Source organism: Camarhynchus parvulus, chromosome 1A (genome assembly GCF_901933205.1).
Source record: "Camarhynchus parvulus chromosome 1A, STF_HiC, whole genome shotgun sequence".
Classification (NCBI taxonomy): domain Eukaryota; kingdom Metazoa; phylum Chordata; class Aves; order Passeriformes; family Thraupidae; genus Camarhynchus; species Camarhynchus parvulus.
Window position 1 is genome coordinate 10601279 of NC_044586.1, and position 15637 is coordinate 10616915.

At 40.5% G+C, this 15637-nt stretch overlaps 1 protein-coding gene across 3 annotated transcripts in view; it reads left to right on the forward strand.

The window, feature by feature from the left end:
* The window catches only part of KIAA1549 (KIAA1549 ortholog), a 142840-nt gene that overhangs the window by 119510 nt on the left and 7693 nt on the right, over positions 1-15637 (forward strand). For 2 of the 3 annotated variants that reach the window (XM_030960219.1, XM_030960221.1), the window contains exons 13-19: positions 650-664; positions 3572-3777; positions 5493-5716; positions 6923-7067; positions 8688-8918; positions 10467-10519; positions 13978-14123. In XM_030960219.1, the coding sequence (XP_030816079.1) occupies positions 650-664; positions 3572-3777; positions 5493-5716; positions 6923-7067; positions 8688-8918; positions 10467-10519; positions 13978-14123 (1020 nt within the window). The remainder of the gene's footprint in view (positions 1-649; positions 665-3571; positions 3778-5492; positions 5717-6922; positions 7068-8687; positions 8919-10466; positions 10520-13977; positions 14124-15637) is intronic. The other variant, XM_030960220.1, reaches the window with a different exon arrangement.

The following is a 15637-nucleotide window of genomic DNA, read 5'->3' on the forward strand; positions in this document are numbered from 1 at the left end:
TTTTTCTTGGAAGTGCTCTAAAATAAATATATTTTAGATATAGGTATATATTAGATTAATAGATATATATTAGATTTATTTATATATTTGAAAATATGGGAAAATATCTCAGGAGGGTTTGAGTTCCTCCAACCCATCTGACTTGAATTCTGTTGCTCTGTTTTAGTGTTCTCCCATTTCTTTTTACCTGGGAACTCCAGATTCATCTCTTCTTTTTCTGTCTGGCTTAAAATTTTATGTAACATTTAACATTTCCTTTTGGTGTAGAAATGTTACGTGTTGCTGCATCTGAATTACCTGGTAAAGGCAGCAAGGAGACTGTGTGAAATGTGTCCATTCTATCTATCATGCCCTCACTGGGTAAAATGCACTATTTTTTCAGCATTTGGTGCCCCTAGTTTGCAAATCATAGGGACTATTCTTAGCACTCAGAATTTGAGACAGCGTCTGCAGAGAGCTCTCTACTAAATGGGAGATTCAGTTCCCTTTTTGTGCAGCTGAGATTTGGCAGTTTGATCCAAGTTCATGCATTTCATTCAAAAGTAAATGCAGTCATCTTACTGCTGTGGTTTTTTTTCCAGTTGCCATTCTAGCTAAATTACTTGTCATAATTACTGTGTTGTCTCTTCTTTTTCCTTTATGTTGTCAGGAGCAAACAGAGTGGGTAAGTAACCAGAGCTGGTAGTTGAGTACAAATATGAATAGGGGTGTTGGGGTAGCTGCAATTATGTCTTAAGGATGGAAGAGTTTGTCTCCTGAGTCTAAGAAAATAAAACTGCTTTTGAGCTATTGAAGTATAAAAAAAGTCTCAGTAACACAAATTATAGTAATCCAGCGCATTTTTCTAATTATTTCCTCCCAATTCTTTCAAATTATTGAGGAAAACATCACTGTGAAAGAAGCAAAACTAATGCAGCTGTTAGTCCTAAAACCAGCTTTGTACAAACAAGTTGGAGATAATATTAGAATTAACATAGAATTAATTAACTGGAAGCTCAAGACAAACATGAGCTACCTTGCAAAGAAACACAGATATTTTGTTGTGAAGTAGTGTTTTCTCTGCCAGGATTGAGACATGGCAAACATAGGGCAGGAGAAAGCTGCTGCTGTGTTTGATAATGTATAACACATCTAGTGATAAAATAAGGTCTGTGTCCTCTGATAGCACTGACCATCTTAGAGCAGCCTCTGTCTGTCTTTCTGTGCTCTGCTGCTTTCCACTGGTGGGTGTAATGAGTCATCAGCTGTATCCTAGGGATGTCACCTACTGGGATACAAACAAACTGTGTGAAATTTATCTCTGATTGCATACTCTGGCATGGTTAAGATATCAGTGGATGAGTTGAAGAATCCCATTGACTTTACTGGATTTTGGATGAGGCCTTATGCACTTTGGTTGCTGTGTTTCTCAAGGGGGCAGTAGCCTTTCTCTATCTCCAGCTGTATTGGTTTTCAATGAAATCACAGCTTCCTGACATTTCAGTTAATGGTTTCAACTCAGGGAGCGGTGATGAACACTGATCCTGGCATGTGACCTGTATGGACTGGTTGTTAAAACATGATCTGACCGGTCTTGGGGTATTAAATACCTCTCCATTATTCTTCAGCCTCAGCTGAATTATTCTGAAATCAACATTTCATTCATGTAGTGCCATCCGATAGCCTGATAAGGAAGATTTTCTAAATATGAATAATAGTTTAATATAAGAACTTTGAAAAGAGAAATTGTGCTTATTCTCTCTGTCAGAACTTCTTCAGGACCTCGTTCTTATGTTGAGTTAGAAACCATTTCTCCTTTTGTTGTATGTATACAGTGCTACGCTGTTCCTGACTTCATCTACTTTTCTGTGCTTCCATCTTGGTTTATATTTATAGACACATTGAGTGTAGACACACAGAGAGGATTTAAAGGTCATATGCAGCTTACGAGGGTTTTTTGTGTGTATCTTTTCTGTAAAAAGGAATAGCATACAATGTTACTGTAAAGCCTTACCAAAATTTTTCAGTGGGACTTCTGTTTTACGAAATGAGCTTAAGAATCCTTTAGCTAAGAGGTCCCTGCGCTTGTTTATGTGTGTACAAGGGAAAGTTATGGATGAAGTTACAAAGATTCAGAGTAAATGCTTAGTGTAATTGAAAATATTGGACCTCACTAACCAAGTAATACAAAAATACCCTTACAATTTTATGGTGGAGGTCAGTGAGTCTGGGAGTGCCTGATTTTGCTTAACTTGTGGCCAGACTTGCTTTCCAGCCCAAAAGTAGTATGCTGTGAATTTAATAAAGCATACTATTCCTTTCATGTCCTGCTCCATGTTGTGCTGGAAGAGACAAAGGAGCAAGTCATCTACTGTGACCTTCCGCAGAAGATAGGATTCACTCCTCTTCTGAACCCTGTCCTGCATTACCAGCACATGTTGCAACAGGATCACAGCAGGGACTATTTTATTTCCCTTCCTGTCTGTTGTAGGTGGATCATGTTGATCAGCAATTGATTCTGTATCTGTAGCAAATTAGATTTTCCTCCTGATTTGAATATTGAGAACCACATCTCCTTATTAGAAGTCTGTGGAAAGATGTGGGACTATGTCCCTCTACACTGCTGTGTTGCTTTATAAGGAGAGTCATGAGTCTTGATCTCTCATTTCTTATATTTCATAGTGAAAAGCAGATTGAGAATGTGTGGCTTTATCACATGGATAAGACAAAATGTTATTTTGAAAGTTTTCAGTAGCTTTTGCAAGCCTCATCTGCATAACAGTTTCTGATTTAGGTCTAACTCAGAAAAAAATTACTAAATCTGTGCTTAACTGCAAATCACTGGGGTGATCCTGTAGATTTCGAGTCTTTTGAGGGAGATGACCTATTTCTACTGAAGTAATTAACTGTTGGCAGGACCTGGGTGCACTTCCATGCATATTGGTTTCCATAAGGTCTTCTGCTGATTGTATTCGAGTTGGTTGAACCTCTTCAAGAAATTACAACATGACAGTATTAATGCAGCTTGCTTATTATTATGTGACTATTTATCTTGTCACAGAGAAAAAAAATCTCCTTTAAAAGTGTTAATCAGTAAAATGTCTATAAAATTCTTTGTGTTTTGTGCAGATTTCTAAGGGGGTTTTTGTTGATTCCTGTATCACTCCTATCACTTAAGAAATGCATTTTGCATTGAGACATCTTTCATTGCTCTTTGAACCCCCATTTGGGTAATTTGCATCTCCTTAAGTACTTATAAGAGGAATCATTAGCAGAATGTACTTAAACAGCTTTTTATGCAGGAAAGTAGATTGAGATTTTGGGGGTTTGCAAGTGCCAAGAGCTTGATTTACAGAAATAAAGAATGACAGCTCACCTTCTGGAAATCTAATGGGAAAATGTTTATAATTTGCAAACCACAGGGTAAACTTGTTGTACACTAAATGTGAGTCAGCTGGAAGGCCTGTAGGGCAAATTAGGCACAGATGGAAAACAGGGCATAGTTTTGTAGCACAGCATCTGTAGAGCTTAACATTTGACTGTGATAACCCTGGCAGCGCTGCTTCACTCCGTGTTGGTTCTGATAATTTAGGACCTCCTCAGACCAGCAGTGGAAACGAGCAGCACTCCTCAGCCTCTATCTTTGAACATGTGGATAGGATGTCCCGTTCCTCAGATGCCAGCAGGCGTGTGCCAAGCAAGATCCAGCTGATTGCCATGCAGCCCATGGCAGCCCCTCCGGTCCAGAACTCTGTGCTCTCCGATCGGGTGGCAGAGACCAACAAAATCAATAAAGAGGTATTTCTGAAAGTATTTTGCATGGTTTTGGAGGATTCTATGCCTAGCCAAGTGAAAAGTAGCCAGTTTCTTGTTATCAGGAGTTCCTTGTGAATTCCTTGACAAGTTACAGGAATAATCCTGTTTCCATCCAGAGAAATTATCTGACCTGTTTTAAAAGACACCTAAACCAAAATTTAAACACAGAGAGGATCTGGTGGTCAGGATACCTTTGTGTTAGCATCCTTTTGCTAGTCGGCAGGACATGACTTAAAGACAAATTTGTGCTAATTAATGTATGAGAATTGGAATATATGGCCGACCTTGGTTTTCATTCTACACTATTCTTTTACTTTTCAGGACTCAGAATGTTGGTTATAAAAAGAAGTTATCTCAAAACATTCTGGGGTGTGAATTTGCAGCCCCATTGCTTTCAACTTCTAATGTGTTTAGCTGACAGTAAACATACAAAATTTCCTGCTTTCACTGAGGCTCATGTTACTATTAGCAGAATATGAGCCTGCCTGGGGCATGAGGAGAGATGATGCACCATAAAACTACATCATACACTGCCTGACAGTAGCACCTACCTGCATCCTGGTTTGGTGTAAGATAACATTTTTTCATAATTCAGAGTGGAAGATTACTCAAACCTGTAACTGAATTTTGATTACTCAAAGGTGTAACTTTGTCAGGAATCTGTGTTTCTCAGTACCTTACTGAAGAGAGGCAAATATATATATCTAGGATACAGAGGCAAGAGGAGCCACAAAACAGAAATCTGCCTGTATGGGCTGAAGACGTAAGATTCTAACTATAAAGTCTGACTTGTGTCCTATAAATGTTTTTATTTTTTCAGATTTTCATGAGAGAATACACAAAAATCAAATTTTATTCATTTTTTAATTTGCTGATGCTGATGTGTTCCAGAACTAGTCCAGCACAGGCAGGGCAGTTGTTGCTACCTAATCTGGTGCTCAAGTGTTTACCAGTGATAAGAATCATTCCAGTGGGTTTTGGGCCAGGACTTACAAGTGTGGTGTTACAACAGCTTTACCCAGATAATGAGATGTACTCCATGAAATTTGAAAAAAGGTAGGAGAGAGGCATGAAAACTCAGCCTCCAGGGTGATGTAGAGCTGCTAGTGCCACGTTCAGCTGGGTGTCTGGGCCCTTTGTGTTGCTGCTGTGTTCCTGCATAGCATATGGCAGCCTCTCATGCACAGCAGAGGCACTGAGTTATGAGCTCAATTGGCTCTTGAAGTTCTAGCTTCTTATGTGATGAAGGTCATTAAGGGGAAAGAGTGGCAGATTTTAACACTGTTGATCAAATATCTGTTTGCCTAGCATAGCTAACTACAGACTGGTTAGTCTTACCTTTTCAGAGCAGTGTTCTGTCTGGCAGACAGGAGGAGTTTTTTGTGTTCCTCCTGCCTTTTATTAACAAACTGCCACTTCCCTCTAATTGCACCTGCTGTGCTGGCAATCATGCTGTGTATAATAGTACATCTACCTGGGGAGACAATGGGGAGACTGCAAAATATCCAGGAAGGAAAATGTGCTCATAAATTGTGTGACTTATTTTAGTCCTTCAAAGATTTGGGGGAGGGAGGCAGGGGCAGGCAGAGAAGTGAGGAGGAGAGGTTCACAGACGAGCAGCAAAATCCAGTTTGCGAAGTATACAACTGAAAAAATATCCCTCCCTTTTATTTTTCTTTTCCTTCTCCTTCCTGAAGATACAAACAGCCCTGAGGCACAAATCTGAGATCGAGCACCACCGCAATAAGATCCGCCTCCGCGCCAAGCGCAAGGGGCACTATGAGTTCCCAGTGGTGGATGACGTGGTGGTGGTTGACTCCAAAGAGCAGCACAGGATATATCGCAAGGCACAGATGCAGATTGACAAGATCTTGGACCCTGGAGGCAGTGTGCCTACCGTCTTCATAGAGCCCAGGAAGAGGTAGGGATTTCAAAGATGGAATGAACAATTTTCTTTTAGAGTCAGTGCCCAAACTGCATCAAAACTGTCATCTAAAATGACTTCTTAACTACATCAAAACTACATCTTAACTGTCAGAGCTGGAAATCATTTTGATCACTAATTTGAATTTGAGTTATCTAGGTGAAAAGGATTGGGTTGTTCTAGACACTTTTATTTATTTCAGTATATACCACTATGTTTTGATTTCAAATTATGTTTTTACAAGTTCTCAGCAGTGAATTCTTGATAAATAAGCCCAAATGTATGAAAATAGTCTTAAAATAATTTAGTATTTGCTCTGCCATTTGTTTGAATAGTTCTTGTGTGGCGTAGAGGGATCAGAATTGCAATGTCAGCACTAAAAAAGAAACCTGCAAGTAATACATATGCAAGTAATATAACCAGCAAGTAATATTATTTTTATAATGCATGATGGGGGGAGGGGAATATGTAAAATAAGGAAAACCCTGAACAGCCTAAAAAGCATGAAGATTCTGAATGTTAAAGGCAAATTCACAAATCAGTGAGATTACCCAGAGGGGATACATAAAAGGTTATAAGGCACATCTGCCAGCTTCAAAGATCTGCCTTCCTGGCCTTGTATTTGCAGAGAAAGTTTTCCCTGTATTCTGTTTTGGGTTTATGAATACAGGTACTTTGTTCCTGGAGCACTGGTGCCCAGTGGGTGCTTCTGCACTGATAGGAAGTAGTTTTTCTCTAGGGTGTGGGTTCCTCAGCTGGTTTGCCTGGTGGGGTTAAACCCTCTTTACCAAGCACAAAGCCTTGTTGGCAATGTGGTCTGTTCTGCAGCTGCAGATGTGTCACACATTGGGCTGGGGAGCTGGAACACAGGCAACCTGGGCAGGTGAATGTAGGAGGGAGGTGAGAATTTAAGAGAAGAATGGGATGTTCATGATCTGGAGAGAATTTAAAGGAAAAATGGGATGTTTCAGAGAATTGCCAATGAGTGTGTTATTAAGAGAAGCTTGAGGAAAGAGATTTGAGCTACCTAATGGGACTGGCATGGAATACTGGGAAAGGGAAGAGAAACGGGCTGAGGCAAGGATGACTTGGAGGAAATGGGCAGAGGAGTTCAACGTTGAGAAGAAAAATTTCAAAAATAATTGTGATTACCTTTGTCTCTCTCTCTCCCTCTTTCTCTGTTTTGTTTTTTTTCCTGTTAAGTTCTCGTGCAAAACGTTCTCCCAAGCAGCGGCGTCGCCATCAGATAAATGGGAGTCCAATTGATGCTGAAAAGGACAGGTTAATCACAACTGACAGTGATGGGACATACAAAAGGCCTCCAGGAGTCAATAATTCTGCATATATTGTATGTATGTCTCTTGAATGGGAGGAATGTTCTGATAATGATGACAGCTGTGACATTGGCAGGTTTTGGCCTTCTGTTTGTGGTCCATATGATGTGGTTAGTTTCAGTCATGCAGTTAGCATGTAAATCAAAGTGAAATAAGGATTTCATTGATAGTCTGTCATTTTTAAGCAGTAAAATTGTGCTGAATATTCCTTCATATTACAGAGGCCAAGAACCAAAGCCTTGTTTTCATTAATGCCACTGTGTTATGCACATGAAAGCATGCTTGACATGTTCCACAATATCTTGAACATAGTTTCACTCTAGTCCAATTTGCTGGATGTTATATATTCATATATTACAGCAAATTTCATCCTTTGCTCTTACAGAGTGGAAGACTCAGGTCTTTTTGTGAGACATTTTCTCATGTTTCAAATGCAGCAATTAATTATTAATGATAGAGAAACACGTCTTTGTACTACAGTAACTTGAAACAATTCTAGTGCAATGTCTTGAAAATTAATTTTGTCTCACATCTAAAAAAAGAAAGACACTGGAGAATACTTCTGTTCAATCATATCCATGTCACAAACAGCACTTAGGCATCTTTGACCACTTCTAAGCAGATTTCATGAAGCCAAATGCTAATAATGGAAGCCCCTGGACAGTTCTTATCTTTAAAGATGGTTTAATAATTATAAGAATTTCACTGTTAGCTGCATATGTGGTCAGGTGACTCTGATGTCAATTTCTGCAGTTTCCCTTTGCCTTCAGACATGAGTGTGATGATTTTAATGTCATGCTGCAGTAGAATGAATTATCATCTGAAGCTGTTTAATTAAGACATGGCACAGAGCAGGCTCAGCCCCTTTGGCATCTGCAGTGAGACTGCTTGGAATGCTAAGTTCCTAATAAAGTAGAGGCTTGTGCCTCTTGACAACTGATTTTGCAGTCTGCATGCAGTGGTAAGAATGAGCTCTGATAATAAGTCTTCTGCTGTAAAGCTCGTTTAATTTCCTCTCACTGATGAACAATAAGCCCATGTGGTAAGATCCCAGGTAGTAATTATGATGCATGCCTAAGGTATTGCTGCAATGAAGCACTTACATGAATCCCATTCAGGTGATGCACCCAAGTTCAAGCTCCATGCAGGTTACCACTTAGTTCCTTAACAGCTTCCTTTCTGCGTTTTTCTAGGAGGTGATAATTGTTTAATGTTACTGCTGATGTGGTCAGTTATAAGCTAAAGACTGGATTAATTTCTTAGAATTGCAAAAGCTGCAGAGAAGTCATGGATGTAGACAAAGCTGATTGGTTTTTTCTGGGTGGAGAATGCTCTCTGCCTGACTTCATTATGTGGTTGCAAACCGCAAGATTTCTGTTATAGCTGCGTAACTCCTGCCCAAAGCTCTGCTGCCTTACCTGAGATCAGAGTCCTTCAGATCACACTGAACGAAGTGTTGGAGTGTTGAATGAAGTGTTTGTTGTTACATATGTGCATGCAGCAGCGGGGAGGATAAGGGCACGTGCCGTGGTTCTGGCCTAGACTGTGTTGCTCAGACTGAAGGCCCACAGGGGCCTGGAAGCCAGCTAGATCTTCTCTGTGGCTGCCCTTCACCTTCCTTCTGTTTGCTGCAGTCGGACCCGGACCTGCCTGCGGAGCCGCAGACGTCGTCCTCGGCGGAGGTGGGCAAGTTCGCGGGGCTGCCGGCGCACGCGGTGCCGCAGTACGTGCCCCCGCAGCCGTCCATCGAGGAGGCGCGGCAGACCATGCACTCCCTGCTGGACGACGCCTTCGCCCTGGTGGCTCCCAGCAGCCAGGCTGGCTCCACAGCCGTGCCTCCGCCCGGGGGCTCCGCGGGACAGCCGGTGAGCAGCTGGGGCAGGGAGGGAGGGACTGCCTCGGGGCTGGCTGGGCTGTTGGAATAATCCAATACTAGTGGTATTATAATACCAATCTGGCCCTTGCTGCTTGACCAGAGGCGGCAGCTGTGGTGGTTTCACCTCAGATGCACCTTTGGCTAGCTGGATGTTGCAGCTGGGCGCTTGGGCCAAGACCAGGCATGCAGGAGCTCAGGTTTACTTCTGGCAGAGAAGCTTTAAGGTGAGGTGAAGGAAAGGAGTTGGTTCAGCTGGAGGATTTTGATCCAGAGCTTTATTCCTGGCCTACAGGCCTCTGAATGCAGCAACAGCTCCAACAGAACTCTCCGGACCACGTGTTTGCTGTTCCTTTTAACCCCAGGGAGAGGGGGAGGGAAGGGGCACAGGGGGCTACCAACCAGGTACAGGGGGGATGACTCAAGGGACAAATGACACCTGGATGGCCCTATGTCCTCCAGGGGCGAAAGGCGTCTTTTGAATTCTGCCAATCACTTGACGCCCTTCTGGAATGCCAGAATTGACCAACAGCACTCAGCAGGGGTCAGGGTGGGGGAAAGGAGAGGTGGCTGACACACCTAGGGAAGAAATCTACAGGGAGAAACCCGGGGTATTTGCGGCAAACCATGACATCACACCGCAACACTGGGCGGTAAATATCCCAAATGTTTATTTGGGATGCAGTTCTAAAGGCATCTCTGGGCAGGGAGTTGGCACCACTTGAGCCACGGCCGCTGCTGTTGTGCCCTTGCTGTCAGGGCTTAGCACAAACTAGAACATTCCTGGAACAAGGAGAATTCAGAAATGACTGTCACAAGATGGTGAACTTGCTTTCTGAGCTGTTTGGTTTCTTTTCCCTTTTCCCATCTCATTTCCTTCAGGATAATTTGATCATTTCAGTTCTTCTCAGTTAGGATCTTTCACAACTCAGTTTTGCTGTGTCTGAGAGTCAAACTTTTTTTTTTTTTTTTAGTTTGTGTGGTAGCTGCTATTTTGACAATGAAAAAAAGAATGTATTTGGCATAGGTCATATTTTTCGGCAAGATATCCAAAAACTTTCATGAAGTGAGGGGTAGGGAAGCAGTGTTTCTGTGTATGATGTTTTTGTTTTGATGGAGCACTGAAACGCATGGATAATCCTGTAGGTCATCATAAGTTCTGATGAATCTGAGCCCTGTGGTCTCTCTGCTGCAGTCTGATGCTTTTTGAGGTCAAAAGAGATTTCCAAATGCCAAGCTTGGTTTTTTGCTAAGTAGATATTGGAGCAGCTCTTGGTCTTCTGCAAGTGAGAAAAAGTATTTCCGAAAAATTTTTAAATTAAGACTCTGCTCACACAGAAGAGACTGTAGCTGCTGTAGCAGTGATTCCCAGATCTTCTTGTGCTCCTTTGTTTGTAAAACTTAAATTCTTATGGCTGCCATCAAGTCCTACATACAGGCTTAGTGATCTCTGCCATTCATCATTTAAAAGGCTGACTGTGGAGTTCCCAAGGTATGAATTTTGATTTTAATTTGGTGGTTTTTTTCATTCTTCTGACAGAGATATATGGAATTTGGAATGACTCCGCCAGCAGCACCAGGTCTCCTACCGAGGTAGCTTTTTACTGATCAAATTATCATTTATTATTTTCCTTGCAATTACTTCAGATATCTTACTGGCACTGGTATATTATTATGCAAAGTACTGCATAAATGAGAAGTAACAGGAGTCCAGATCCAGTCTTTGTTATTTATTTATGGAGCATAAATGACATATGCATGCTGTATGGAATCCAAGCCTCTGTTTAAAAGAAATGTGTTTCTAGCCCCTCAGCTATAGCAAAATCCTTCCAATATTCAGTAAACCACTGAGTATGAGCTTTTGGACAGCCTGAAACAGTTACTCAGATGCATGTAATTCTTCCAGTACTCTTGCTTTCATCTTGTTTCTGTATCCTCAGGGCAACACTCACTCACAACAGCTTTCATATGACTAACAGATTCATTCTATTTTTAACCAAGTTGAGAATAAATGACAGAGCACAGTGACCCTCACAGAGAAAGTCTGCCTTGCAGCCCTATTATTATAAAATCAGGGGAAGAACAAATTTTCCATCTTCTCCTGCCCTTGCCATGAGAGAATTGTGTAAAGGGGGGAAAACATTTGTCCAGGTGGTTGTTAATTTCACATTTGGTTTGTGTGTTTTAACCACATGTGAAGTTGGACTCTTGAGTCATGGTACTCACTGGGGTGAGACTTGCCTCACCCTCTCCAAGCTGCTGCAGCCAGGCTGGTCAAATGGTGGCCTTGTGCTGCTCTCTCATTACCTTCTTAGAGTTCCCCATGTGAGATGAAATCCCGCAGCTATTCATGTCATTCATCAGACTTCAACTGAAGTCTTCACTGCCTTGGAAATTTCATGATAAAATGCCTGTGAAGAGCTTTCCTTTATTTATTGTTCTGCAATCTGATTTTGGGAAGACCAAGTAGAAAAGGAGCAGTTTCTAAGCATCTTGCATAGTTCTTGGCTGGAGGTGACAGTTTCAGTGTGAGTGGAGCATACATGAAATGGCACACAGCATGTACATATTCAGGGAAAATATAATAAATTAATCATGAAAGTGCTGTAGTCCATGTTAATACACCTGAGCAAGATAGTGTCTTCACAATGTATTTTTTGTTCAAAAGTTTATCATTCTTTGGCATGGGCAGCCTGAATTTATGTAAATCGCAAAAGTCCAAATGCTGGCTTTGCCAGTGTCAGCAGAGTAAGTTAACAATCTGCAAAGTCATTGATCTGAACAGAAAGAATTCCTCTAAGTTTTCATTAAAATAGAAAGCTTCCTAAAGCTTGGTCGCTAGAAAACAAGTTGTCATGGTTGTGCGGTGGGAGTTATTCTCAACATCTGAAGATAATGATAAACAATTTGGTAGAAGCAATGCACCAGCTAGAGGAAGGAAAAATAACCTGAGGTCAGTGTGATTCGGTGGCATGTATCAATGTCATAGTCCATTGGGTTAAATATCCAATGCATGGAATACTAGTTGGGTGAGCATACTGTTCTCTTCCCTGTAATAACACCATCAGCATCTTTAATGGGGTGGAACCAAACTGGGGAAAAAAATTAAATGTAAAAGACCTAGGTCACATAACAGCTAGGCAGTCATAAAGGCACAATGAACAGCTTTTGCCAGGAAATGGGTATTGAATCGTGCAACAGAGATAGATGTACTGAGCTAGAGTGGATTAGTGGTGTAAAATTGGTTCTTGGAGCAGTATCTCCTTACTCAAATGACTGGAGATAATTTTGGGGTTTTTTTGGATGTGCAAAAATTGAAAGCTGAGTTTCAGTCTGGAAATAGGAAGGAGCACTACAAAACCTGTATGATACAGATGCAGAGCTGTTTTCTGGTTTTATGCTCTTATGTTGATCTTTGACTTTATAGAGAAACTATAGGTATCTATTATAAAGAAGATTGAGAAGGTGAAGCCTTTTTAAATGTGAACTATTCAAGTGCAAACACATCATCAATAAAGAATTTACTTCCTGTCCTCTGAAAAATGGGCACAAAAAGAATACATTTGCAGTAATGTTGAGAAAATATTTTCTTTAGACAACATCAAAAAATTGTAGTAATTCATCAGCTTCAAAATTCCAGCTCAACACTGCAGGCATGAAGGCCCAGATGATCACATCCTTTATGATTACAGTGATTAACATAACAGAAGTGATGTTGTTAAACATTACCTACCCATTGAAGCATTTATTTTAACTAGTTTCTGTGGTTGGAAATAGTTTCCTCTGGATCTGCTGAGTGGACAGGTGGGGATTTTACATGAAGGAACTGGGAAAATTCTAAGACTTCCACAGAGGGATTGTTACAGCTTGAAGCCCTTTAACGTCCTCCATCTTGTAACGCTATATGCCAAATAGCTGGTACTTTTATTTACAATTATCTGTTTGTGCTTTATTAGGCAAGTTTTTATGTCAGCTTTCTTTGCTATCTGGCTGTCATATGAAGGTGCATAGTTTTCCAAATAAAGCACAAATCAAGAATAGTCTAAACTAGATGCAGTCACAGGATTTTGCAGTAGAACAAAGGGTGTAAAATTGAGATCTTCAGGAATAGGATACACTGCAGACCGTAGCCTAGGAGGGCTAAGATGCCATTGGGGTAAAAGGCATGGAAAACTCATCCCTAGCCCTCACTTTGTGTAGTTCCATGTGCCTGAGCCTGGCTGCTTGTCTGACTTTGCTTCATTTACATAAATAGTGAAGTTGGATGGATTACAGTTTCTGTTGTTAACTCTTTTTTAGCAAATACATAACAGTGACTACCAGCACCACCCTGATTGATAGGAAATATTAATTTCAATAGCCATTGCATTTCTTCGTATGTGCTAGTGCGTTGAGTAGTTTCACAAATCTTAACACAGTTTTGAAAAATTCCTGAAAAATAATCCGAATACTTAATGAAGTCACAGTAGTTCACAAAATACACATGTAATACAGCTTATGTTTTGGTTTAGACCAAAAGTGTGTGTCTAGAAACTCTTTGAGTAGAGTCTGCTTTGTTGCTGAGGTAAGCAGCTACATCACTACTAAAGTCTTACTTTTCTATTTTTTTTTATTGATGATACTTTTTTCCCCCAAGGGGAAAACAAGATCTCAAGATCTGTCAGCTTTTTTCTCTGCATTGAGGAGACTGCCACATGTGAAAAATTTTACTTGTGTAAAATTTTGTTAAAACATCTTCTTCAGATGTAAATATTTTCCTCAACATTGAAGGTTGAGACTGCAACATGGGAAAAACCCTTGTGTAAAATTTTGTTAAAACATCTTCTTCAGATGTAAATATTTTCCTCAACATTGAAGGTTGAGACTGCAACATGGGAAAAACCCTTGTGTAAAATTTTGTTAAAACATCTTCTTCAGATGTAAATATTTTCCTCAACGCTGAAGGTTACAATTACAATAAAAGGCATAAAGAGCTACTGTGCAAGGCACAACTACGTTATTGTTGCTAATTAGGGATTTCACTTCTTTTAACCTTGCCTCCTTTTCCACAGGCAGAACTTTGGGCCAGGTTTCCTTCAGCCTGCAGAGTTGATGCATGGAGAGCAGCCACCCCCTGAGGTTCAGTACTCCTCCAGGGGGATGTACTCAGAGGAAATGCCGTCAGTGGCACGGCCACGGCCCGTTGGAAGCACTGCAGGTACACTTCACTGAAGTTAAATATGCAGGAAAATAACTGAGCCTTTCCTCTATCTGCTCCTATGCCAAGGTCACCACTAAGATGTCATTCTCCTTCAGCTGCTACATGTGATATGTGGTCCTTGTCCTCAATGCCAAAAAAAGGATGATCACAAAGTGAGGTTAACTTTACTTTTTGTAGGACCTTGCATTTCCTCTCTTTTAGTATCTTACAAGCACTGGTTATCACAAAGTGTATTTTCACAAAACCCCATTTCTAAGAATGGAAAATTACTTGTGTTAGAGATTACAATGTATGCTAACTTTCCATTTTGAACTAATTTTTGCATCCCAAATCAGCATGCTAAATAGCAAAATTTTTTAATACTTCTTTATGTCTGTGTTTCTTATTTCTCTTTGTAGAATTGTGTGCATTAAAGCAGTATCTCTTAGTTTTAGATTGAATTATCTATTTCTGCTGTTCCCCATGAAGTCACCTTCCCTGATCTGGTTGAGGTAATTTTGATAGCAGTCACCAATGCTGTCATGATGGTAACATCACATGGCAGCTAAGCAGCAAACAATTCTAAGAATAAAATGTTGTATTGCTATGTAAATGTTACAGTTAACTTTCTCCCAGATAAATATTTTCTTCCTCGAAAAAGACTAGAAATATGATCATATACTTATATCAGAAGCCCAGTTTTGATAGTTGCTCTCATCTCCCTGTAAATGTTAAATGAATAAGAATAGTAGGAATGTCATAACTATTAAAGCTTAATGATGGCTATTTTATTCTCTAATTCACACTATTGTCTAAATGTTCATATGTATTCTGCTTTAAAGTTTGGAGGTACTTAATATATTTAGTTTCTGTCCCTCAGCATAATTACATGTAAATATCAAACTTCTCAAATACTGGGGAGTTTTGAGAGAAAATAGGGAAGTGATCAAACTGTCCATCACGTAAATCACACTGTTGTTTTTGTCTTTTCTTCCCCTTTTGTACATACACACACTTTTATGTATCTCTGGCTTAAATGTGTTCCATTTCTAATGAATACTGAAGTATTAATAGTAATTTAAGAATAAAAATGTAAATGACATTTCCCTGTGGGAGACAATTAATGAAGAAGGAAAGCTGGCATGTTGTTACGCATCTCTTGCAATTAATGGTGGCAGCTATCCTTGCATATGTTTGAAAGCAGTGGGAAGGAGAGAAGGGAAGGAAGAGGAGAAAGGAGGAGGTTGGCTTTCAGGCTGGAAGGAGATGCAGTGTGTTCTGGCCTTCTCTTAGTTAAGGACAGCATGGTTTAATATTTAACCACAAAGCAAAGCTGAGAGAAGCACACTCTTACATAGCCGTGTGTTTTATTCTTCAGAGCCACGCAACAGGAGGCAGCCTGCAGAGTTAGGGTCTTGCCAGTGTGATGCAAATAAGGTGTGCCACAGGAGCAAATGTCCTCTCTTTGCTGCTGAGTAATTGGCATGAAAGCACTGCCAGAGCTTTCAGTAAGCACTGTTTGGAAAGGGCTG